General features: G+C 61.2%; 2 protein-coding genes across 29 annotated transcripts in view; one reads left to right on the plus strand and one right to left on the minus strand.

Annotated features, from left to right (window-relative positions):
- The window catches only part of NCOR2 (nuclear receptor corepressor 2), a 208,505-nt gene extending 202,683 nt beyond the window's left edge, over window positions 1–5,822 (plus strand). For 21 of the 28 annotated variants that reach the window (XM_047697890.1, XM_047697898.1, XM_047697897.1 and 18 more), the window contains 3 exons: window positions 2,666–2,887; window positions 3,910–4,089; window positions 4,660–5,822. In XM_047697890.1, coding sequence (XP_047553846.1) covers window positions 2,666–2,887; window positions 3,910–4,089; window positions 4,660–4,841 — 584 coding nt within the window. In that variant the 3' untranslated portion in view covers window positions 4,842–5,822. The remainder of the gene's footprint in view (window positions 1–2,665; window positions 2,888–3,909; window positions 4,090–4,659) is intronic. The other 7 variants (XM_047697910.1, XM_047697914.1, XM_047697917.1 and 4 more) reach the window with 2 other exon arrangements.
- Window positions 5,823–11,136: 5,314 nt separating this feature from the next.
- On the minus strand, window positions 11,137–25,475 carry RFLNA (refilin A). The gene is given in 4 exon segments (XM_047698226.1): window positions 11,137–12,605; window positions 14,200–14,309; window positions 25,138–25,254; window positions 25,256–25,475. Coding segments are annotated over 4 exon segments (648 nt in total). The 5' UTR covers window positions 25,346–25,475; the 3' UTR covers window positions 11,137–12,274.
- Window positions 25,476–25,687: the final 212 nt, after the last annotated feature.

Raw genomic sequence — 25,687 nt, forward strand, 5'->3', positions numbered from 1 at the left:
GGACTGAGACCTTTCTTAGTTCAAGTGTGTCCTTCCCTCTGGACTCCACAAACCCAGCAGCGGGGACATAGACTCTCACAGAAGGCTGGGGAGGCTTTGCAAGGGGTCTGCATTGGAACCACACGCCAGGGCCTCCCGGTGTGTTTGGTACAGAATCAGGGGCACATACAACTGTCTGGAAACACCAGCTCCCTGCCAGGGCTTCCTGTGGAGGTCTGAGTGTGGACGGGGAGCGTGGGCGTGGGCTTTGTACGCAGGTTTCTCTCAGGGTCCACGTGAGCGCTTTTACAGAGAGAACATCTGATTTATTTAAAAATTCGAAGCAGCTGAGGGAACGACAGAGCTGGAGTACAGAGTTGGGTGAAAACCCACAGGCACCTTTTAAACTAAAGCTTCAGCCTGCTGTGACGTTTGGGATGTGGGGGGACCCTCGGGGTTGGGTCCCCAGCCGCTGGTAGGGGCCACAGTGTGTGTTTCTGCTGCTCCTTGGAAGGCTTCAGTGACTGGCCTCCCAAAGTCCTGTGTGAAGAGACTGAGCGCAGAGCAGAGCCGGGGCTGGTGTCCCTGCCTGGGAGGGGTGGGGGGTGCTGGGGTCATTTGCAGGGCTGTGTCCTTTGTGCCCTGGGCCTTTGGTGGGGGTCCAAGGCCAGAGGAGCAGAGGGCAGCCGGGCAGGCCTTCCCGGGGGGCCATCGGGACCTCAAGGCCTGGGAAAGCAGTGAGCAAAAGACAACCACTGGATTTTATCAAAGGGGCATCAGGGCCTCCAAGTGGGGGTCTCGACCGGGGCTCCCCTGCCTGTCTACTCAGACCTCGGACAGCAGAGAGGAAACAATTTGGTCGAACCAATGACATGGTTAGAAATGAAAGTTTCCGGAACGTTGCAATTCGTGATACGGGCCGTGGACGCACAGGTGCATCCGTCCGTAGAAGTTCCTGCAGTGCTACCATGAAGATCTGTGCTAAGGCCTCTTTCTAAATCCCGTTCAGCTTCCCTGTAAGCAGTCGGCGCACACGCTCCGGTGTCCCCACGTCCCGGTCTCTGCGCTCAGCCCCCGTCCGACTTTGCCTTTGTAACTGGAGGCGGTCAAGCTTCCTTCCCGCCTGGCCCTGTCCGATTGCGTCCCCGTGACCTGGGGTGGAAGGCTCAGGAACATCTGGGATCGCTAGATGCTGGTCTACCAAGAAACCGCCACGGCCTGTCCCCGTCACGTCATAGTTTCCACTCCGCGCTGTTTTCTGTGTGTGGAGGAGCACGAGTGCTTTTTTTTTCCCTCCCCCAGTGCTCACCCCTGCTGGAAATACTACTTTTTCTTGAGAGACATGGCTTTTTTTTTCCCCTCCTTTTATTTATTTTTTTTGAAGTGCCGGTGAAACGTGGCCAAGACACAGCTCAAAACGTGGTGAGAGTGTGTCCCTGGCTGTGACCAAGTTTGAAGCTACAAGGAAGAAAAGAAAAACAACGCTGGGAGCACACGGTTGCCCAGAATGTGCAGAAGTGTGGTTTCCAACCACGGAGAAGCTGCCCGTGGAGTTCACGGACGAGCCAGGGCAGGGACAGAGAGCCCCGCCCGCCGGCCCCCCATTCCTGCACTCCTGGGGCGCAGTTTTGAAAATCCGTGCACACGTTGCCTGAGGACGGCAGGCAGAGGGGGCTTGAGTGTTGTGGGCAAAGTCTGGTTTAGCAAAAATATAGAGAAGAGACGCGTCCCCGGGTCTGCCAGAGTTCCCAGAATGATCCCCAAGAAAATGAGAAAGGGACAGAACACTTGGTGAATGAAAAGGGGTGAATTCACGTGGCTGCAATGTAGCGGGGGTCTGCAGGCGTCTGCCGGGGACCAGTCTGTTAATTTGGCCGCTTGGCGAAGAGGTGGCCGGGCTGGGGGCGGTCACGCGAGTGTCTCTAGCTCTGCCCTGTCCCCCGCACGCACCGTAACTGCATGGCTACGACCCCCACCTCACCGTCCCGTCTCTGCACCTCTCTCTCCTCGTGGCTCCCGGGCGGGGGAGAGGCTGGGGGAGGAGAGTTAGGCCCAGAGTGGGGAGTGGGGGGGTATGGGGGGCTGTGGGGGCTGAGGATCCTAGACCTTGTGGGGGTCACCTTCCCTCCTGGAGTCTCTTCCTCAGCCCCCACCAGCCCCGGGGATCCAGGATGGACGCCCCATGCCCAGGACGGAGCTCTGGCTTGACCTGGTTTCCCAGCTGTGTCTCCCCAACAGGGCGTCCCCTCCTCTGACTTCCGCCCCCGACACACACACACATATATACACACACTCACACTCACACACACACTCTTTCCCGACTCCCTCTTCAAGGCCATTTGGCATTTTTAGAGAGGAGCAGCCCCAGCTGGGATTTCGGGCAGGGTGGGGGGGGGCAGGGGAGAGGCTTCTGAGTTCCCAGAGGGCAGAGTCGGAGAGACTGGGAGGGTGGTCATCTCGCCTCCCAGCCCCCCAAACCCCAGGGCCTTAGTCCGAGGGGGCCCCCACCCCATCAGCAAGCCGCAGGAGAGTAAGCGGGGGGACAGGGAAATGAAGAAACATGTTGCTTTGCCGAAATGTGCTCACTGTGTATTCTCTCTTCTCCTCCCCTCCCCCCGCTTCTCTCTCCCTCTCTCCGTTGTCCCTCCGGCCCCTCCTGGCCCCTGTGTGTGTGTCTCTCTCCCAGGCCTCATGACCTGCAGAAGCCAGGCGGTGCAGGAGCATACCAGCACCAACATGGGGCTGGAGGCCATTATTAGAAAGGCGCTCATGGGTAAATATGATCAGTGGGAGGAGCCCCCGCTCAGCGCCAATGCTTTTAACCCTCTGACTGCCAGTGCCAGCCTGCCCGCCACTATACCCATAACCGCTGCTGACGGACGGAGCGAACACGCACTCACCTCGCCAGGTCTGCAGGCCTCCCCCGCCTCGGTCCTCCAGCCCCGCCCGCCCCGTCTGTCCCCACCCCAGTGTCATTAATCTTGTGCCTCCGCGTTCCTCTGACCGACCCCCTCCAGCTTTGGAGCTTGTGACTTTATTTTTGTGCGTGTTTGGCGTGGGTCTGGAGTCGGCTCTCCCCATCGGGGCGGGTGCGGCCCCGGCCCTCCCCTTGCCCACTAGGTACAAAGGAGCTGCTGCTTTTCTAAAAACACTCACTGCCTTCCTCCCCTGCTGGACACAGGTCCCCCGGGAGGCCCTCATCTGGGCCGGCTGCATGTCTCCTTGGAGGAGATCAGGCTAGAGTGAGGACCCACCTCTGTGTGGATCAGGGGGCCCTTCCCGGCAGCCAGGCCTGTGGGGCCCACATCTGCAGGGGCCATCGTGTGGGACCTTGGCTGGCCTGGGACCTGATGGGGAGGACACCGTGTCTGTTTGTGAGCCTCAAAGTCTGAGGAGTCAGGGAAAGCAGAGGGGCCAGCCCCCTCCCTCTCTGCCGCAGGTCCCCGGTCCGTGCTCTGCGTGTCTGAGCACGGAGACCTCGGGCCCATTTGTCTGACCTAGACAGTCTGGTCCCAGGAAGTTTCTGGACTTAGTGGAAGCCTAGGCCTGGCCTCAGGGGTCCCGGCTTCTCTGCAGAGGGCCTCCAGCTTCCCAGCCCGAGCATAGTTCTAGGACAATGGTCAGGGTCAAGCCAGAGCCCCAAGGCTTCATGCTCAGGGTATCGGCCCCTGGGTGGGTAGGTGGGCCTCAGGGCAGCCTAAGGGGCCTTTGAAAGTAGTTCAGCCCACTCTCCTAGTAGAAACCCACGTCCAGAATCAGGCCCAAGGCTGGACCCGTCCATCTGGTCGACATCCTCGGCATCCCAGCAGGGCCAAGCTGTGGTCGTCCCCCTCCATGGGGGCCCAGGAGGCAGGCAGCCAGGGCCACACCCACCCCGCTCTCACCGTGCGAGTGCTGTCTTCACAGTCCAACGTGGCCCTTTCCCTGCAGGTGGTGGCGGGAAGGCCAAAGTCTCTGGCAGACCCAGCAGCCGAAAAGCCAAGTCCCCGGCCCCGGGCCTGGCGTCTGGGGACCGGCCACCCTCGGTCTCCTCAGTGCACTCGGAGGGGGACTGTAACCGCCGGACCCCGCTCACCAACCGCGTGTGGGAGGACCGGCCTTCGTCTGCAGGTGGGTGTGGTGGGGGTGGCGTCTTGCTGGCTATCAGCCTGCCAGGTGCACTGGGGCTCGGGGGCCGGGGGCTGGCGGGGGGGCTGCCCGGGCACCTATTGTGTGCCGAGCGTGTGGTCCGGCCTCGTCTGAGAGAAGGAGAGCCCTGGGCCGAGAGGCAAGGAGACCCCTACTGGTCTAGGCCCCAGGTGGCCAGAGCACGGTATCAGTGAGCAGAGATGAGCAGGGTTTTCTGTTGTTTTTAAAAAAAAATTTCATTCATTTACTTGAGTGATAGAGAAAGAGAGAGGATGAGAGGGGAGAGGGTCAGAGAGAGAAGCAGACTCCCTGCTGAGCAGGGAGCTCGATGCGGGATTCGATCCCGGGACTCCAGGATCATGACCTGAGTTGAAACCAACTGAGCCACCCAGGAGCCCTGGGCAGTTTTGAGGAAGCTCACAGGAATTAGGAGGAATTGGGACAGTGCCAGGCTGGGGGCGGGGTGGCCACCAGGCTCAGGCTCAGTCCCCAGGGTGGTAGACAGGTGGGCCCCGGGGGCCTCCTGAAGGTCTCTCCTGGTCTCTCCAACAGGTTCCACGCCATTTCCCTACAACCCCCTGATCATGCGGCTGCAGGCGGGTGTCATGGCCTCCCCGCCCCCACCGGGCCTCCCCACGGGCAGCGGGCCCCTTGCCGGACCCCACCATGCCTGGGACGAGGAGCCCAAGCCACTGCTCTGCTCGCAGTACGAGACGCTCTCCGACAGTGAGTGACTGTCAGAACGAGTGGGGGCGGCACCAGGGCCCAGGGAGTGGCCAGAGCAGCCGGGCAAGGAGTGGGCCAGCTGCCGACTCCCCCCACCGAGGAAGGAGCCCCCGAGTCTGCTTGCGCGCCTGTCCGTCCGTCCGTCCAGAGCCGGCATCCTCGCCTGTCTAAAGCCTTAACTACGACTCCCGCCCCGGGCTGGTCCTGTGCAGTGACCTTACTCAGGGGATGTTTACCTGGTGCTCGGGTGGGGAGGGGCCGGGGAGGGGGCGCGGCGGTGTGTGGCGGCCACACGCACGCAGCCGGGGCGGCCAGGGACCCAAAGCAGGATGGCCACGCACCTCCCACGCCACTGCCTCCCCCCTTAACACATTTGGAACCAAAGTCGAAACTGAGCTAGCAGCCCCCGAACCCTCCCTCCGTCCCCATTCCGCTTCTCGCTCTGGACAGACGGACACGGGCCCTGTCCAGCCCCCAGCGCTCTCGTCCCGGTCTCCACGGACTGCCCCAGTCAACGAGACTGCTGGAAACCCAGCTGGGCCGGATGGGCGGGCGAAAGGGCCAGGTGCGGTCTGGGGCGAGTGGACGCTCCGAGGAACTGGACTGTTTGTCTCACACGGCGCTGCCGCAGCGGTGGGAAGGAAAGGCAGGTGTAAATGATGTATTGGTTTACAGGGTATATTTTTGATACCTTCAATGAATTAATTCAGATGTTTTACGCAAGGAAGGACTTTACCCAGTGTTATTGCTGCTGTGCTTTCGATCTCTGCTTACCGTTCAAAAGGTGTGTGCAGGCCGCCAGGCAGTGACCCCATCATCCGCAGGACTGAGGGGGCGGGGCTGTGGCTCACGAGCACCCTGCGCCCTCCCTCCCTCCCTTCCTTGGGCAGAATGAATTTGATGGGTACTCTGTGACCACCATCTGCGCACGGCGGTGGCATTCTGTCATTTACACACGTTGTTCTCATTAAAAAGCGAATTATACTCAAGTTACCAAGGCTGCTTTTCTCCCTCAGCCTGGGCAGCCCGGAGGGCGGGTGACTGGGGCCTCGGGGGAGAGTGGGAGTGCAACCCGGAGGGGCAAGGGAATATCCCCGTGAAATGCACCAGATGTGTCCCCCTGCAGGCGAGGACTTCCAGCCGCAGTAAGAATGTCACCCTGAGGGGATCAAACAGTCACACCCACAGCAGGAGTATCCGATGTTCGTGCCCGTGGGCAGACGGTATAGAGTGGCACACCTGGTTCGGGCCTCTGACACGTACATCTGGGGGGGCAGGTGTTGTGTATTCAAGCCCCTGGGGAGGGTTTCCAGCTCTCGCACCCACAGAGAGAGCATTGCGGTCACGTTCAAGACCGTCACCACCAACTCGTAATCGTTGAGCACTTTTCCTTCCACTCCTGCCACGTCGTGTTCAGAAAGAGACCCTTTGCCATCCCTGCTCACTTTGAATCGAGGCAGAAGAGAGAACAAGCCACACCTGCCTGGGTCTTGGAGCAGCCATCCTGGTGCTTTTTCCTGCAGTTTTGGCGGAAGGCGTCCCCGAAAGACGTCCCGCGCTTCGCCTCCTGCGTTCCTTACAAGCAGAACCCGGGTGTCAGAGAGGCCGAGGTCCTTGGCCACAGACAGAAGCTGTTCTTGGGTTGGCTCTGGGCGCCGGCAGCCTCCCTGTGACCCCTCACCGCCACGGCCACTTCGTCTCCCACCACGACCTGTGCCACGTCCTCTAGACCTTGCACGGTCCTGGGTCACAGGTGTGAATGTCAGCCCACACTGCCCCGGCTGGGTGCCTGACTCTAGGGGGCGGTCAGGAGTCCTCCCCGCCCACCGTCCTGTCTGCAGGCCCAGCACGTGTGTGGGTGTGTGCTGCGGGCCCTCGGGTGCCTGCGGACTGCTCCCCCGTCAGGGTTCCTGCCCCCTGCTCTGGCCTGGCCTCAGGGCCCCCTGCAGCCAAGAGCTAAATAGCCACCTGTCGGTCGCTGGCCTGAATGTGGACTTCGTGCCCACCCCCTCCTGAAGCAGAAGTCCGAGAACCTCCAGCCCAGCAGAGCCAGGGTTGCCCCTCCTTGTGGCTGAGGGGCCATGAACTTGTGTCCCTCTCAGGCTCTGTCAGCAGAGAGCCTGCCCGAGGTGTGCACAGCCGGCAGGCAGGAGGAAGGCCTGTTGGAAGGCCTCCAGCTGCCATGCCCAGTCTGGGGTCTGCTCTTGGGGGCGGCCCTGGCTCTCTGGGACCTTGGACCCCTTGGGAGCTCTGAGTTTGGGAGGTGGGCTCTCTGCCCCTCGTGGGGGTCTAGGTCTAAAGGGAAGCTCACAAGATCTGGAGATGGGCTAAGCCTGGCGGTCATGGTCCTGGAATCCACCCTGTCCCTCAACCTCTCGGCCCGGGGTGCTGGTGCCTTGGCCCACCGAGGGACAGACATCTCCAAATACCCAGAGAGGGGCCTTGCATGGCCCAGCCAGCCGATGCGTCAGGCCAGGCCCCTGGGCTGAAGTACTGAGGCCGGCAGGCAGGTGGCAGTGTCGGGCCAGCAAAGGGCCCTGTCCTGGCTGTGGCCTCCTTCCACCCGGGGCTTAGGCCAGCCCCCATCTGGAATCCAGGATGTGGCAGGCTGTGTTGGCCACACCAGCCACCAGGGTTGGGCCACACATGCTGGTGCCACCCAGGATCCCGTGGCACCTCCCTCAGCCGCAGTTAGACCAGAGTGATCTGGAAGTGGGGCCCAAGTTTCAGCCCACATGGTCCTCTCCACCAGCCCCTATCTCCGTGGCCTCAGGGCTGACAGCATCTAGCACCTCTGTCTGTCTTCCTCTGCGGGCCGGTGGCGCTGACCCAGCGCGAGGGTGTTTGCTGTTGTAGGGAGAGCTCACGTCCACCCTATGTTCCAGCCTTGACCAACCAGTTCGCAACCCCCAAAGAGTTCATTCCATCCCCATCTTGTTTGCTCTTCCCACGTCTCCATCTTTGAAACCGAGGTCTATGCTGTTCCCCAGACCCTCATCTCCCTGGAAAACTCCTACACATATGTCAAAACCCAGCTGGGACAGTGCCTCTTCTAAGAACTCCTACCTCGCCATCTTCTCTCTACTCTTGAGTCTCTGGTAACACACTGCAAGCTACCCGCGTCCCAAATCGGACAGACGCCCTCAAGTCTTCCCCTGCTGCCCTGTCACTGACTGAGCTCTCCTCGTGACGGTGTTGGGCTGAACGGACTCTGTGAAGAGCAGATCTAACAGAAAACCAGCATGTGGTCTCTAAAGTGAAGGGCATGTGATCTGTTAAGTGAAGGGCGGTTGTTGGCAAAGGTCCACGTGTCTTAGGACATTGGGAAGTTGGCTAACTCCACATTCCCAGGCCCCGCTTAGGGAATATGAATGTGAATCTGTAGGTCTAGGATTCAGCTTGAGAATCTGAGAATCAGCCCTAGTGTTTCTGATGGGGTGGTCTGCAGCCCTTAGGATGGTGGCGGTGGAGGGGGTGGTGATACCCAAGGTTAGAGCTTGACCCTCATCGAGAACCTAGTTCCTCCATCCTAGTGCCTCCAGTCGGGGCACACATGGTAGAAGGAGACCCGGCCTGGAGAGCTGCCACCCACAGGGAGGGCAGGGGCAGACTACTCCCCAAGGCACTGGGCTTGGCTCAGGACAAGCCCTCCTGGGGCTGGGGGACGCGGACCCTGTGATAACTGGACTGGAGCAGTCAGAGTGGCTTCCTGGAGGTGGTAGCTCTTGAGGGGGCGGGGGGAGGATGGGCTGAATGGAGGGAGCCTGTATGGGAGGGGAGACCCAGCCAGGGACATGTGGGAGCCCAGGGTGGCTGCATGTAAGTCAGTGTGGGGACCCAGCATTTTCTGAGAAGGAATGAGCCCAACAAGGTAATTTGCTGGTTTTCTGACATTGGGAGATGTTAGTTTGCGTGTTGGACAGATATATAGAGAGAAGCCACTGAGACCGGTGGGGGGAGGGCTCCCTGGCCATCCTGTCCTTGAGAAGGCGAAGGAGGCCCATCACGTGCATGGGTCCTCCAGGGAGCCCGGGGGTTCGGTGGCCGTGTGACAGACCAGTGGCCGGGTCCTGTTTCCTCATCAGCCTTTCTCCCCAGCAGCCTCCCGGAGCCCTGTGAGGATGCATGGGCCAGGCTTCCCGAAGATGGAGCAAGTGCTCCGAGTCCTTGCTGGCTGCTCTCGTCCCTCCTACACTGGGGAGCAGGGGATGGGACCGCGTGGAGTCCAGAGGATGGGGACACCTGGTTGGAGTTGGGTGGGCTGGTGGGGGAGGGCCTGAGTTTGATTCGAGGCTGATGGATGTGAACCTGGAAACAGCAGGAGTGACTGCAGCAGGGGGTCAGCAGGGGGATTTGGGGCCGCGTGAAGGGTTTCTGCCCGGGTGGGAGGCAGCCCTGCCCCCAGGACGGCTCCCAGTCGGGCTCAGCTGTGGCAGAGGCTCGACAAGCACCAATTCTCCCCTCCCGCAGCCTGGGATACAAGAGCGTGTGCCCATCTGGCAGATGCTTAGAAACCGGGCCTGGACACCTGCCCCTTTGGGGGCTTCCTAGTGCAGCTAGGTCCGGGGTGCCTGGAGGCCAGGGCGAGGTGGAAGGTCCTTGGCAGGTGGCAGCTGCGCTCCGGTCTCTCCATCTTGGGGTGAAAATCCCAAGAATCTAGATGAAACTGTCATTTCTTCTGCCTGGCCTCCAGGTCTTCTGGTTCTTCTACAGGAAAACCAGGGTGCACTTAGGGGTCTTCTGGGCAGCTGCCCTCGCTCTCCACTTTCCCCTCCTCCCAGGCCGGGCCTCACGGAGCCCCCTGGAGACAGAGCACAGTCGGGAACTCGAACTTGCTGTGCTCTCCGGAGCCGTCTGGGAGAGTGGGGACGGAGGTGAGGCCGGAAAGAGAAGGGAGAGGCATGGTCTCAGTCCCCCAAGGGCGAGGATCATGCTAGGGGGGCCCAGGCAGGGGCCGGGAAGCTGTAGCTGGAGGCTCTCAGAAGTTCCTTCTTTGGCGACCCCAGGGGCACCTCCAAGGACGCTGGATTCATCGGCACCCTAAGTGCACAGGTCCGGAAGCCCAGCCCATTCTTCCTCCAAGTGGTAGGAGATCAAGGTCATGGTTGAAATGGAGCTTGTGCAGCTGGACTGATTATGTACGAATGATGTAATCCCCAGCACGCGTGTCGGCACAGAATCCCATCTCTAAATGGGCTGAGTTGTCAGGTCCCTAAGGCTTGTCCACACAGCCCGCAGAGGCCCCAGGAGTCTTCCTCACAGTGACAGAAGCCTCTCCTTGACCCTCTTGGTTTTCACCCCCTGGCCCCTTTCACTCCTCTACCCCTTGGCTAGAGAGCATTCTCCTTTAAAGACACGTAGCCAAGTGGGTAAGATCCTGGCCCTGCCTCCCACTCGCTGTATGACCTTGGGCAAGTTACTTAACCTCTCTGTGCCTTGCTCCTCTGTAAAATGGAGATACGGGAGTGCCTGTCTCATCAGGTGAATGGAGTGAAACCACACGGCGGGGCTTCATCTAGCACCGGGGGCATACTGGGCGCTGCGTGAGTCAGCTCATACAGCTTTACCGTTGCTGTTATCTTACACACCAGCAGGCTCGGGGCCCAGCATCAGGAGGCCACAGATGACCCTGCCCAGTGCACTTTTGTGAACCACCCCCTTGAAGGAGGGATCTGTCCCCCGCAAACCCTCTATGTCGAAACGCACCCCACTTGCTCGACCCCCCAACTCCAGAGGCCTGGGGGGCAAATTCCAGTCTCACTTTGCAATTCCTAGAAGACAGTGTCCCACGGCGGCCGAGCGTCTCCCTAATAGCACTCACCACCTGGGGTCTCAAGGGTCCCTCCAAAGCCATGGACAGGATGGAGAGAGACAAGTTGTAACGTGGGCTGGGATGACCCATGCCGAGGCAGCTGGGGTCCTTCTCCGGGGAGGGGGCTGGGGGCTATCAGGGGACGGGGCTGAGATGCCAGGCACCAAAAAAAAAAAAAAAAGGCAGATTCCCAGGACCCCTCAGAACCACCCTTGGACCCAAGTCCCGTGGTGGGGCCTGGGTCTCTGCATTTATTGAGCAGCTCTTGGGTAAAGCCGTGCCCACGGAAGTTGAGGGGGCGGGGTACAGGTTTCTGAGCTCTCTGAGCGCCTCCCTGTTCTGTGAGCAGAGGAGAGGCTGAGAGGAGGCAGCATTCCCCGAAGCTAAGCCTGGGAGGGAAGAAAAGGGGGCGGCCACAGAGTACAGGGGCCTATGAAAACCGGCCCCCGCCCCATGGGATCTGAGGGCTCAGAGACAGAAGAGGGAGCCTCTTTGGGTTTGCACATTTTATTAGGATAATTGGTCAAGTTCTTAAGTTATTTCTTTGTTAATCAGACTGTGGCGCGAGCACGCTCCGTCTGTGTAGATACATAAAAATACATCAAGCACTTGGCCTCTTGGATGTGAGCTCAGACTTGCTTCTCTCAGCCAATGTGGGGCTCCAGCCCCAGGGAGCCCTTCTGCCCCACACCCATCACGGGGGGTGATCAAGGGAGTGGCGGGGCAGCCCCCTACCGTCCAGGTCCGTTCAGGCCACACTGGGGGCTCTCGGGGCACAGTCCGGGGCGGCACCAGACCATGGCCCCCAGCCCCGGGTGCATCCTGGCGTCCCCCACAAGGTGATCCCTGCGGCCTGCGTGGTATCACCGCGGGCAGAAACCCCCATGGGATCTCTTTAAGCCGACGGCTGAGCCTGGACCCCCATGCAGGGGACGGTGGATGTTCCGAGAGCTTCGATGGCCTCCCTTGGCACCTGGCACGAAGGCTCCGGGCTGAGAGTCCTGCTCCTGCTGGGGTTGCCCTGGGGGGGAGGCTCCGGCTGCAGAGCTCAAAGGCCTCTGTTTAGGCGGGCTGTGCCCCAAATCTTCGTCCCTGAAGCCATAGCGCCTGGGAGCCGCTCGGGCAAGGCCTCTGCCTAACCTCCCGGCTCAACAGCCACCAGAGGTCGCTCGGCCTGGGCCTCTAGCCTCGCTGCGCACAGGTAAAGGGCCCACTTTGGAGACATTTCTTCCCAGGAGCGTGGGAGTCTGGATGGCACCCCTCTTCCCGCGCACATAGCCCGGGAGTCAGGCTGCCAGCCCCGGACAGACGGGGTGGCCGGTGTCAAGGAGCCACAGCGGCCCTACCGGCCAAGGCTGTTCTGGGCGCCACGGCCGCACCACCCATGCCCACCTTCCTCTCTCCAGCCCGGCCTCTGGCGGGTGGGCACCCCCCACTGCATCTTCAAGGGGGCCATGCCTGCGCGGCCTCCCCTGTTTACGTGCTAATAAAAGAGACGTGTTAATGGAGTCCATGGCGCTGGAACGGGCCCCCCCAGGCTCCCTCGCGGCCAGGCTCCAGGCTGAGCCACGGAGTCCGTCCTTGGGCACCCCCCAAGGTCGCTGGTGGGGGGGGGGCCGACTCGCCCCGTCAGAGCGCCGCCGCGGGCCCCAGGAGCCGGGGGTGCTCGCACAGCTGGAGCTGCACGCTGGCCGTGAACCAGCGGCTGGGCCGGCCCAGGCTGCAGTGCAGGGTGGTCCGGAAAGTGCTCCTGGCGTGCTTGGGGAAGATGATGGTGGTGCTGCGGAAGCGCAGGGCTCGGGGCCGCGGCTCCAGGGTCAGCTGGCTGCGGTAGCTGCGCCACGTGCAGTTGGGCGCCGCCACGATCGTCTCGCTGTAGGCCGTGACCGTGGGCACCAGCGCGTAGAAGACATTGTCCCGGAAGTGCTTCTCCGAGGCGTACTTGACCTCCGAGTTGCAGCTGGGGAGGGCAGGGGAGGGGGGCAGGGTGAGCCCAGGACGGGGCAGGGGGGCCGCCAGCTGCTCACCCGTGCCGTCTTGGGGGGGCGGGGGTCCATGAATGTGGGGAGGGCACCCCTGAACAGGACTGCCCGGGCTCTTCCCCAGTGTCAGGGTCAAAGGGCATGGGAGTGTGCCCGTCTGCAGGGCAGGAAAGCAGTGGTTCTCAGTGTGACCTGCGACTTGGGGTGGATCCTGAGTTGTGCTGAAAATCCGCCGTGAAAGGCCATGCGGGGACAGCTGACAAAATCCAGGCCGTGGGGATGGGGCAGTGGGGTCATTGCATGAGAGGGTGTCCCTGCTCTCGGGAAGGGTGCCAGAGTACTACGGGTTAAACGTCAGGATACCACACCTGCCTCTCTCCAGTGGTTCAGAAAAAAAGATTCATCTGCACAGGAGAGAGCCTGCCGATGTTCAAGCAGACGGGACAAAACGTAAAGAACCAGTGAATCTGTTTAATGGGTACGTGGGGCTTCCTCAAGCTCTCCCTGACGCTTTCCTGTAAGTCTGAAATTGTATCAAAAGAAGTTTCCCCAAAAGTAGCTCAGCGCCCCGCTGCTCTGCTTCCAGACCTCAGAAAAGCAAAGTGTAAGCAAAGGCTTGGCGGGGGGGGGGGGGGGGGGGGGAGTTGTACCCGCCTCACCCCCCATCGCAGCCCCACAGACGGTCGGTTTAGGAAGGGATCAGAGGGCCCGAGCGTCAGCTCTTGTGCACTGCGTGGGGCCGGCTGGTCAGCTCAGCCCACATTTAAATAACGGGGGCTCTTTGGGAAGAGCGAATTATGCAGCCGAGCCATCTCCTTGGGACCACGTCCAGAGCTGGAGGAGCAGGTGTGGGTCTCCCTGGCTGACCCAGGTTGTCATGGACAGATCCTTCCCAAGGGTGCTGTGGCCCCTGGACTCCACCTTCTGGAATCCTGACCCCCAGAAGCCCTCCCAGGAGGGCAAACCTATGCAGGACATCTCCTGGTGGGATCACCTTAGCCCAGAAGTTCAGAGGCACCTAAAATGTCCCACACCTGGGAGGGCCCCTAATACATGTGAGGTCAAGGATGCCTCAGTAGGTACATGAGACACGACAGTCCCAGGAGCACAGAGCACGTCTGTGTTCATGTGACACCCAGCAAGCCCTGAGCAGAAAAGGGGCCCCCGGTCGCGTGTGTGGGGTTGGGTCACGGACGCCAGAACATCCTGGCAGGACTGGAGGAGCAAGGGAGCTCCATGAGCTGCGTTGAGTGCTGGTCATCGTGCAAACTTTCTGGAAGGTCGAATTAAAATAAAACCGGCCGGATTTGGGGAGCAGGGCAGTGGGGAAATGGTCCGGTGCAGACGTGGAGCACGGGAGGGAGACCGAGAAGGTCCCCTCGGGTCAGCATCTCTTACAGTCAATTCATCGCTGGCCAAGATATGCTCTTGCCTCCTCAAGGAGCAGCAACCAGAGGGGTGCCCGGAGCAGGAGCGGGGAGCCTGCTGGGCCCAGAGCCTGACCACACTTCCCCACAGGGGGTCGGGACCAGAGCCTGGCGCACCCCCACCCCGGCCAGCAGCCCCACTCACCGGATCTCGTGCGTGGGTTCTGGGTGCACCTCGATGCTCTCCCCAAAGAACACAGGCAGCATCCGGGGCCTCATCTCAAGCGCTGGGGAATTCGGGGGGAGGGCAGGGGGCTGTGGGGAGAGCCACGGACACGGGGTTACACAGCCCTTTGGCCCTGTGGCCCCAGCTCCCCATGGGTCACACGAGGGCCTCCCCACATCCTCTGAGCCCCGGCTTGGTCTGGAAGCCTGCTCTGTGGGGTCCCTCAAGAAGCCCACCCGGGCACAGCCGCCTGGGTCCTGGAGCGCCCCCCCGCCAGCTGCCCCCTAGTTCCTAGACACTTCCATGTGGGGCTGTGGTACCGGCCTCTTCCGGCAACCCCCGGCCCACACCACGCCCCGGGACCCTCTCGGGGAGGCCCCCCAAGCTGCCCCCGTGCAAGTGGCTGAAACCGCGTCATCTTTGCTCTTGACCTTGCTTGGTGCTGCCCAAGGCTGAGGGTGGACAGACCCCCCCCCACGTGGGTGTGCGCCCCATCATTCGGGAGGAGGGACACAGCGGTGCGAACGTCCTCAGGAAGGGGGGACATCTGCGCCAGGAGAGGACCAGAGGCCACTCCCTCCGAGACCGGCCCCCAGCCCTGCCTACTGTTTTTCCTCCATTGTGGCCAGTGTGGCCCGTTACTATCACCAGCCCACCAGCCGCGAGCGCCTGCTCTCTGCTTTCCACTCGCGTGGGGGGAGCCACACTTCCCAGCAGTCCTGCGGGGGAGCAGCATGGGGGAGGGGCACGTTGCGGCACCTGTGACACGAGTCACCTCTGGGCCCAGGGTGAAGTCCCCGATCGCTAACCGTTCCTTCTGGGGTGACATTCAACACGGTGGCCTCCTCGCCAGCCTGGGACCCTCAGTTCTCCTGGAAGGCCGACGGCCCCGGTCTCAACGTCACGGTCAACCCATGATGAACGTGGAGTGAGGAGAGCCAGAAGGAAACCTCTGCTTTCGGTACAACCCCATTGCCCGCTGGGGATGTCTGTGACAGTGTCACCTGGTACGCCTGTGCCGGCACAGCAGGGGTCCCACACGGGGACGCTCGCCAGCCTGTCTCTGCTCTAACTCCGCGTGCCCACGGCGAGCGCTCGGTGAGCTCGGGGGACAAGGCGGTGGGTGTTTCCTCCAGTTCGTTTGCTGAGCTCCTGGGAGCTCTACTGCGGTTGCCCCGGTGAAGAGAGAAGATAGTCTCCGTGCTCCTTGGGTCTTGCTGCCTGAGTCCTCCACTCGTCTTCAAATGACCCCCCAGGCGGACTAGAATTCCAGCTGTGGTGGGGGCTGTGATCACTGGGCTTAGAGGGGTGGGACGTGGGGGAGGGTCGGCCATCGGGAAATCCAGGAGGGCTTCCCTGTGGAAGTGGCCCTTGAGATTCGATCTGAAGGGTGAAGTGGTGTTAATTCGGGCCTCACAGGTCACGGGGCCTTCTCTTTCACGTGTCCTGGAACCCCACCCGATTAGGCCCCCCTGAGGGGTCACCTCAGTCCCAGACAGCACCCTGGCCCCCAGCCCTGCTCCCCTTGCTCCACCTGTTGGAACCTACCAGGTGGGAGATAGACGAAGCCAAACTCCCCAGAGGCCGCCCAGTTGTGCCCACTCCACGGGTCCTGCGGTGTCCCCCGGCCACCTGCACTCCTAATACCCTTCGTCTTTGGAACGGACCCATGCTTTCTCCTTCAACACCATCCTGTTCCTGGAGTCTGGGGTCCCCTGTAAATCACGCTCATACATCTTACCACCTAGAGGAAGTTTTCCACGCCTCGCCTGCAACCCCCACACTCTAGGGACACTGCTGCCCTGCCACGGCCAGAAGCCACTAGGTCCGTGGGACGATTGCAGTGTGACCTGATTCCCACTAAACAAAAATGACAAATTCCGCCCCTGGGTCACCCCCTGCTGCACGTCACAGGCTCAGCCTCTAGGCAGCGCCCCGCCCCCCAGATTGGACAAGATTAGGAATCATACGTTCAGACGAAGACCTGCCTCTTCACTGACTGGAGATGTCCTGTACCTGTTCCCTCCCCACCCCGGTCCTCCTGGTCCTCACCGGGATGAGGACACATCCCAGCAGCCCATGCTTTTTGAGCCCTAACGGCACCAGGCACTGCCCTGGGCACTGTCCATGCATTCACTCATTCAACCAGACGAGAGCTGCTATCCGCATGCCCACTTTATAGATGCTGAAAAAGAGGCCCAGAATGACCAAGTAGTTTGCTTGAGGTCTCACAGCTAGGAAGAGGCAGAACTAGGATTCGAACCCTGGGGTCTGGCTCCAGAGTCCGTGCCCCCACTCGTACTCCTCAACTGCCTCTTGCACACGTGGGACTGGCCTCTGTCCGCGCCTCCCTCACCCCGTCGGCCACACTCCATTGCCCCTGCGCCCCGGCTCATGCTGGTTCCTGCACCAGGAATGTCCTTCTGGTTCCTTCTCACCTGGTCTGGTGTTGTGACCCCTTTGTGTGCCTGTCACCCCCTGACCAGGAGCTCCCTAAGGTTCAAGACCTGATGGGCTGCGTCCCCCAGGCCTGGGCACCTCACGGCGCCTGCGCTGTTGAGCGACGAGAGGTCTCACGTGCAGAGAGGCCCGGCCCCAGGCTGCCTGGGGTCAGCCTATGGACAGGATCACCCGCAGCCCCTCCCCAGCTGACCACAGGGTCCCCAGAACAAGAGCCAGGGGTCCCAGGGAGAAAGGATACAAGGCTTGGAGGAGGAGGATGCTGGTTTTCATCACACCACCGTGCTCTCCCCAGCGCTCCCAAAAGAGTAACACCCATGCTGGGGAACAGGGAGGACAGCTTTGAGGGGGCAGTGGTTTCTGTGCTGTGGCCGAGCTGAGCAGCACCATCCCCCTGGGGCCGGTCCAGGATAAAGAGACTGCAGACCTTCTGGTACCTCCCCGCGTGCCCCGTGGGAGCAGCCCCGTTCCGGCCGGATCTCGCCCCCTGACTGGTTGCCAGGAGAGGAGACAAGACTCACTTCACAGGCTGGGCTGGGAAGCCCGAGCTCTGGGCACCGTTTTCCAAAGGGCCCCTGTGGAAAAACATCTAAAATCTATCCAAACTGGAAGGGCTGTGCAAGAGATAGGAGAAGCCAGAGAAAACCCAGACGCAGGCTGGCATCCAGCGGGCCTGGGTGGCGAGACAGCTCCGGAAGTCACCGCCAAGGGCCCAGGACAGCCGTGCCGGGCTCCGGGGACAGGCGCCGGGGGAAGGCAGCAGCGGCGGCTGCACAGCACTCGGCCTCCCCTGGCAGCCACTGTCCCGTCCGGAAGCTCAGAGCAGAGTCTTTCTGGACTGTTCTGGGGTTATTTTAACATCAAAATGGCAGTGCCAGCCCCACGGAACCTGGCCAGCCTGGAGAGTGGGCCAGGGACATGCCTCTCACGGCCAAGAAAGCACACCACTGGACTTGGAAGGACTTTCCAGCCGCCCTGGAACAGACACTCCTCCAAGACCGGGTCACATTCTCATGGGAGTCACCAGGCAGGGGGCTCGCCGGGCGGGGCGGGGGCTCGCACGCCCAGGGGGCCCCCTGCCACTGCACCTGCTCCGTCAGCCAAGGGCCCCCCTGGGGCAGACAGAGTCCCCAGAAGCCCGCCGCCCTCACCCACCCCCCAGATATCACCCCCGCCGCCCCCCAGGCCCAGATACTGGTTCCGTCCTAAAGAGAACCCACCAGGAGCCGCTCGAGCCACCTGCGAAATAAGGCCGTGACATTTGAGGCCTACCCCGTGGGGCTGGCCGGTGACCTAGACGGATTCGGACCCCCTTGCTGCTCTGGGAAGCAGGGGCAGGGGAGGAAACAGCAAGTCTCATGCACAGATGAGCGAAGACCGCCCCTCAGATGCTGCCCCCTGCACCCCGGATGGAGGGACATGGCTGGGAGGGCTCTGCGGTCGTCTGGGGAGCAGGCCGGCTCTCTGGTCTCCTAGGCAGGCGGGCGTGGGATGGGGTGGGGGGCCCAAGGCGGGCAGCAGAGGGAGCGGGATCCGGAGCCCCGCCCGCCTGGGCAGTGAATGAATCACGGGCCCTCCCCAGGAGCGCCGGGCAAGGGTCAATACGGACCGGCTGGAAGTACAAACACAGGGGGGTTTTGGAGCCCCCCCTCCTGGCGGCCAGAAAGGCACGGCCCACAGGACGGCAAAGGAAGATAAGGGCTCCGCTATGAGAGCTCCATGCCATGCGGTGACAGCCCAGCCCGCCCATGGGTCCCGCCCTGGCTCCCAGGGACGCCGAGGGACAGCCCAGCCGTGTCTGTGCCCAACCCGGGGAACGCATGGTGGCCGTGAGCTCTCTTTCCATTGGGAAGCACCCAGCCCCCTCCAAGGAGGGGGTGTGACAGGAGCAGGGGTCCAGAGCACCCTGCTGCTCCTGGGGAGAGCGAGGCCATTGGGGACCCCCTCCCCCCTCCACTGACATGGCGGAGGGGGTCCTCACCAAGGCCATGTGGGACCACTGCAATGGCTAGAATGGCCTTCTCTCCAGGTCACTGACCTCAGGCAGCAGGCGATGGCTTTTCCCGCTATCCGAATTATATTGGATTATCTCTGCTGGGCATTTGGGATCTGTTCACCGTGACTTTCACCCATGAGGAAAGTGACCCAAGGAGGACACATTCAAGAGTTCCAACTCTTCTTTAGGGCCTGGGGCCATGCGACAAATCCTAGGGCGGTGGATTCCTTAGGTTCCTTAGGCTCACTGCCCTCCCCCAACATGGCACCTCCGTGGGGCCGAACGGGCCTGGCTGGGGGAGCCCAGGAGACCCTGAATGGAGCAGGCCACCCCCTGGAAAGCCACAAACCATCCCGGGCCCAGCACACACACCACAGGCCTGAGGTCTGACCCCCAGAACAGGAGAACTAAGCAAACACCAACATCGGCTTGCACGCAGGGCTCGAAGACCAGCTGCTCCTTGTGACAGGCGGCCAGACAGACCCAAGCCAGCAGGACACCGGGTGGCAGATTGGCCTGTGACCACCACAAAGGATGTGACCTATTTGGAAATAAGGTCTTTGCAAATATGAGGTCCTACTGGATAAGACTGGGCCCTAAGTCCCTGAATCCAAGGACTGGTGCCCTTGTAAACAGGGGACCTGTGGGACACACGCAGGGAGGACGACCACACAAGGACAGGGCAGAGACGGGACGACAAGGACTGCGAGCCACCACCAGAAGCTAGAGCGGACACACAGGATGGATTCCCCCCCAGAGCCTTTAGAGGGAGCGCGGCCCAGCTGACGCCTTGATTTCAGACTCTTGGCTCCAGAAGTGAGAGAAGGAATGTGTGTCACTCTAAGCCCCCCGTTGGTGACTTGGCTGCATAGCCCCAGCGAGCTCGGGAGGGCACCTGCAAGGTTGTGCCAGCCCATGAAGGCCAGTCTTCCCAGGAAGGTGGCTCCTGCTCGCTCCCTCCTCCCCAGAGCCTCTGGAAGGGGGCCGGCCAGTTTGTTCCCTTTCTGCACGAAAGCCACAGCTAGAGTTCTCAGACAGGTGAGCCCACCACCAAGACGATGTGGGGCTGCCGGAGACTTTGCTGGAGGCCGATTCATCCAGGGTTAAGCAGACAAAGGCTGAATGGAGGCATCGGTGTCTCTGGCTCCTTCCCGCCTCCCTCCTCCCAGCCTCCCTTCCTGCAAATGGGCTCCGCCCCCGCCCCCCGCCCCCGGCCTGCCACACCTGGCTCTCTGCCCCCTGAGCTTGATTACACACCTCTACTAGTCAGGGACACACCAACAAGCCTGCCAGGGGGCCTTGGGGACTGACCGCTGTCTCCTTAGTCCGTCTGTCCGTTCATCCATCCACCTGTCCATCCGTCCAGCCATCCATTTGTGCACTCATAAGTATCTATCCGTCCGTCCATCTACCCATCTGTCCATCTGTGCATGCATTCATTCCTCTGTCCAACTGTCTTTCCTTCCTTCCCAGCTCCGGGCACTAAGTCCCAAAATCCCACCTCCCTCTGGGATCCTTGGTGTCACCCTCACTGTCCAGAAACCGAACTGAGAAAACCCAGGACTCCTGGTGGGGAGGAGGAGAGGTGACAGCCCAGCGCCCAGGAGGTGGCTGTGACCATGAGTATTCTCAAAGGGCTGGGCAGCCCCGGGGCATTCCCCAGGATGGCGCACAGAGCTCTCACTCCCCTCCACAGGGTCTCCCCATGCCTGCCACACACTCCTCCTAGAATCCAGGTCCAGGGAAGCAGCACCTCATCCTTAGGGAAATTCTCCCGCGTGCTGCTCTATTCAACAAAGAAACAGTCCCGATGGGTGCCTGGGGGCTCAGTTGGTTCAGTGACTGTCTTTGGCTCAGGTCAAGATCCCGGAGTCCTAGGATCTAGTCCCACATCGGGCTCCCTGCTCCATGGAGAGTTTGTTTCTCACTCTGACCTTCTCCCCTCTCATGCTCTCTCTCATTCTCTCTCTCTCAAATAAATAAAATCTTTTAAAAAGAGAGAGAGAGAAAGAAACAGTCCTGGGAGCCCAGAAAGCTGTCAGCAGCCATGTGCGGAGGAGCCCAGGCCGCTGGCTATGGATAGAGCCCACAGCAAGAGAGCCCCATCTCCCTGAGTCATCCCCGGCCACCAGGACAGCGAGCTGAGTCCCTCCCCTGACCCAGCCTCCAGATCTGTCCACATGTCCCGCCCCCCAGCGGTGGCTGTTCTCTCAAACACGCTCCCAGAGAGCACAGCCTGAGACCCCAGATGCTGTTGATGGCCTCCCTGAGGACATAAGACGGGGCAGGGCTAGGTCCCGGACCTGCCCGTAGTTAGTGGTCTCTGCTGCACACACCACTCACCCTTACAGGCCTGTCCCTCTGCCCACAGCATCCCTCTGTCCCCACAGCTCAGCAGGGCAGGCCCAGAAGGCAAAAGGGAGGATATCAGGGCTGTGCTAGATCTTGAGCGGGCAGTCCCGGCCCCATCAGTTAGCAGGCGGCTCGGACAGATGGCTTGTATCTCACTCACTCTGCATCCTGTGCCTGGCCTGGCTCAAGCATTTGCGGGATGAGTGCAGCTGACAGGTGAGCCCTCCTGGCCCAAGGCAGCCGTGGCTGTCCCTCTGTCCTGCAGGGGAGCAGGGCGCCCACAGGGGGCCAGTCCCACACAGACCTCATTCCTCATGGCATCTCTCTTGGTCAAGTCTGACTCAGGTCTCTAACTTGAGGGGCTGTGAGAGCTCAAGATGCCTTTTGAAAGATAAAAATAAAATAGTCATAAGTACATGTTTAAAAGACCAGTGGAATTTTACTTTCTGGCCTCAGCTTGGCCCCCAAGTCCCTGCTCAGGCCTCGGCCAGCTTCCTCATTGCTCCCCAAGCACACCTATCCTGCTCCCACCTCAGGACCTTTGCACTTGCCATCCTCTTGGACTGTCACACACTTCCGCCCTGGAACCACCTGCTTTGGTTTCTGTTAATCACCACTTTCCTGACCACCCTGGCTACGGCATTCTACCCTTACCCAGCTTTTTAATTACTTTTTAAAAGACTTTATTTATTTGAGTGAGGGAACACAAGCTGGGGTGGGAGGCGGAGCAGAGGGAGAAGCTGACTCTTTGCTGACCAGGGAGCCTGACGTGGGGCTGGATCCCAAGACCCCGGGACCATGACCTGAGCTGAAGACAGACCCTTAACCAATGAGCGCCCCAAGTGCCCCCAAGCCAGTCTTTCGAGAACACTTATCAAGCCACCTGGTATGGTGTTCCATTTAATTTGGTGACTGTGTCTCTCACTAGAACACCAGTTCCATGACGGCGGGGGCCCCAGACATCTTGTTCAGTGCTCTGCGGCCCCTGGGCCCTGAGAGTACACAGTGCACAGCCGGCCCTCAGTAACCGCTGCTGGGACGAATGATGGGCTCCCACCTGGTCCTCTGATTCGGGAATCACCAGGAACAGGACTCTCTTTGCTCCAGAGAGTGGGCAAGGAAATCCCACTGTCAAGGCAGGGTGGGGTGGTGCCTTGCACCCAACCTGGGCCCCCGGGGCCTCTGCTGCTTGGGTGGAGGGGGGAGGTCCTCTCGCAGCCAGCCAGACACCCAGTGCCTACAGGGCACCGTACAGACGGGGACTGAGCCTCTAACACAACGCATGGGCTGGGGAACGGGACCTCTGTGATGAAATGAGTAACATTCGTGTCCAGCACACAGAGCGGGTGACCAGCTGGGGAGGACCACACCAGCTCAGGACTGGGGACAGCACTCTCTGCTCATGCCCCTGGCTGCCACAGCAGCGCTGGGAACCAGGTGTCAGAACAGCCCGTGCAGACCAGGCGCACACCCGGACCCGTATGGTCCAGCGCACAGCACCGAGGGGAAGCCAGAGAAAACCGGGCTCCGCGTGCCACCGGCCTCTCTCTGCTTGGGCGTTTGAAACCATCGGCTCCAAGATGCGGGACGGGTTTCCTTCCGTGTCCTCAGAGCCATGCAAGATAGGCAGGGAACCAGCCCATGTCTGCACCTGGAAAGCGTTCTCTGTGTCGGCAGGGAGAGGGTGCTGTTTAGGGAAGGGTGCTGTGAAACAGCGGGAGTTCACCGGTGGTGGGGTGCCCTGTGGGTTAGGGGGCGGGAGCCCAGCGGCAGGTGCCTGGGGCTGCGAAGAGGTTGCCCGGGGTAACCATTTCCTCTCTTTTTATCAAAAGCAGCATCTCAAAACTTCATAGGTCCCCAGGCATTTTGTTTTTTGACTTAAAAAAAAAAAAAAAAGAAGAAAGCCACACAAGGTCGTTAATAAGCTAAAGAGTGAAAAGTAGGGTAACAGAAGGTTTAAGTGTAAAGATTCCAGATCCAGGGGTGCCCGGGTGGCTCAGTGGGTTAAGCCTCTGCCTTTGGCTCAGGTCATGATCTCAGGGTCCTGGAATCCAGCCCTGCATTGGGCAGGGAGCCTGCTTCCCCCTCTCCCTCTGCCTGCCTCTGCCTACTTGTGATCTCTGTCAAATAAATAAATAAAATCTTTAAAAAAAAAAAAAAAAAGAAGGATTCCAGATCCAGATTCCCTGGGTTCCATCCCAGCAAGGCGACTTACCAACAACTGGATGACCTTGGGTAAGTTGCTAACCCCTGCCTCAGTTTGGCCCTCTGGAAAATGGGGGTAATGAGGGTGCTTACTTCATTGGGCTATTCGTGGAAAGCAAACGAGCCAATGTATGGCTCGTCAAAGGGTTAGGAGAGTTTCTGGCCTGGGGGAACGACTATCTAAAAGCTGAGGCACTACCTGTGCAGAAATAGCCTCAGGTTTTGCCTTCAAGCCGAATTAAAAGATCAGGGACAGCGCTCTTCCATACCTGGCGGCTAGTTTAGCAAGGAAGGGGAAAAATGAAATAAAATCAACCAGAACAGCCAAGACAAGGAAGCCAGGAGCACGGTCCTCATGACTGCCCCTGGCTGTCCTGGCTGCCAGAGATAGCTTCTAGAAAACCCTCTTTAAGGAGGACTCTAGGTCATCCAGAAAAATAAAGGGGAAAACTGCTCCCTGTCCCTTTCTAAGTCCTGTCCTGTTGGACACCAGATTGACTCCCAGTGCGCACGAGCCCAAACACCCTCCAAGCCGCCCAGCCGAGTATGAGCCCCTCGTGCAGGAAAGATGGCAGGTTCATACCGCAGGATCAATTTTCCTGCAATCAGCCTCTGTCACCCCTGCGAGTCCTCAACGCCCCCTCACCCCACCCCCTCCCCCAGCCCAACGCTCAAATTCGCCACGTGATTTCGGTCTGGGATAATAGTTCCCAAACTGAGCTGCCCACCAGCATCATCTGGGGAGGTTTTATAAAATCCTGGCGCTCGGGGCACGGTCTCTACCAAGGAAACACGCAGGGATCCCGGGAGGTAGGCCTGGGTATTGTTCAAAGACATCTCTGAGAGATGCCAAGGCCCGGTCAAGTTTGGGACTCACCAGACTAGGGAGCAAGGGAGGCACAAGGGAAATTCATGTCGTGAGGCTTGAGGCAAGGCCAGCATTCCTTCCTGCTGTCGGGAGGATTTTCAGCTGGGCCGGGGGGAGGCATTTTGTGCCCTGCGAGGTGCCCGGCGAGCATCACAGGGGGCCCCAGGAAAGCGGAGCCGGGCTGGAGCTGAGCCAGCACATACACTTGGCAAGCAAGATGTAAGGCGTGCAGAGAGCAGGCAGGGACGGGGCGGGGGGGGGGGGGGGATGCCACTGGGATCCTAAGTGACTTCCCGATTTCATCTTGTCATTTCTCAAGTGGCGAAGGTGCTGGGTCCCGCCCACTTTGCACCCCGCTCCGGGCCATGGGCCACCCTGGCTCGGCGGCCAGGCTGGGTGCCCACCCAACTCCACCTGGAGGCCCCAAACTAAGTCCAGGGGGGAGAGAGCACTCGAGTCTCCTGCCCTGGGGTTCCGGCCTCCCCCAGGCCCGCCTCAGCTCCACGTCAACACCCCTCAACAACCAGAGAAGGAAGGGTTAGTGTCTGGGTTTGGTTTAAAAAAAAAAAAAAAAAGAAAGAAAAAAAAGAAAGGGCTTTCACGCTGGCAGCGCTGGGAACAGTAAACAGGGACCTGGGTCAGGAGCAGAAGGGACCTGGCTAAGGCTGTCTGCAACATGCTATGGCCTGGGGTTCAAGCCCACCGAGCCCGCAGCCAACTTCCCTGGGGATTCTGGACATGCGCCCTCACCCCCCAGCCCTCCAGAGCTGACAGCAAGACATCACCCCACAGAGAGGCCCACCATTGGGGAGACGCCTCCAGGTCCCGGGGTCAGGCTGGACCACCTCCACCTCCGTGTCCCCGACCCACCCGCGGAGCACCGCTGTCGCCGGGACCCCTTCTGGGCTGGAACCAGGGGTGCGGGGTGGGGGGACCCCGTCCTTGCTTCCGAGGCTCCGCGTCTGAGGGCACGGCGAGAGCCGCCCCTCGCCCCTAGCCTGCCCCGATCGGGTTGTGCGTGAAGGCGCGCGCTTACCGCTCTGGCCTCGCCGGGTCCCGGGGGCTCCGAGGAGGCGCCGGCGCCCCCCGCGCGGGCGTCGAGGATGCCGGGCGCCAGTGAGTAGAAGGGCGGGCTGGGGCTGGGGCTGGGGGGGCAGCCCGGAGTCGGGGCTGTCCAGCAAGCCCTCCCGGCTCTTCTCCTTGAGGCTCTCCTCCATGCCCTGCAGATGCAGGTGGCCCACCATGTCTGGGGGGCGCGGGGCGCGGGCCCCCGGCTCCTCGGGGGGCTCCTCCACCGCGCTCCGGGGCCCGGGCCGGGCGGCGGGCCGAGGGCTGCGCGCCCCGGACCCGCGGGCAGAGCCCAGCGGCGGCGCGTCTGGCCTGGCGCCCTCCTCCAACCCCCGCGCCCCGGCCCCCCGGCTCCCCGGCGCCCGGCCGCTCCGTGCGCGCCGCCGCCTGCGCCCCCGCCCGCCCGGCCTCGCCTCCGCGCTCCGCCGCCGGCCCTCTCCGCACCTTCCCGGCCCGCGCCTCCTTTTCTAGGCGCCTCCTCCTCCTCCTCCTCCTCCTCCTCCTCCTCCTTCCCTCCC

The sequence above is a fragment of the Lutra lutra genome, chromosome 12 (assembly GCF_902655055.1).
Source record: "Lutra lutra chromosome 12, mLutLut1.2, whole genome shotgun sequence".
Classification (NCBI taxonomy): Eukaryota; Metazoa; Chordata; class Mammalia; order Carnivora; family Mustelidae; genus Lutra; species Lutra lutra.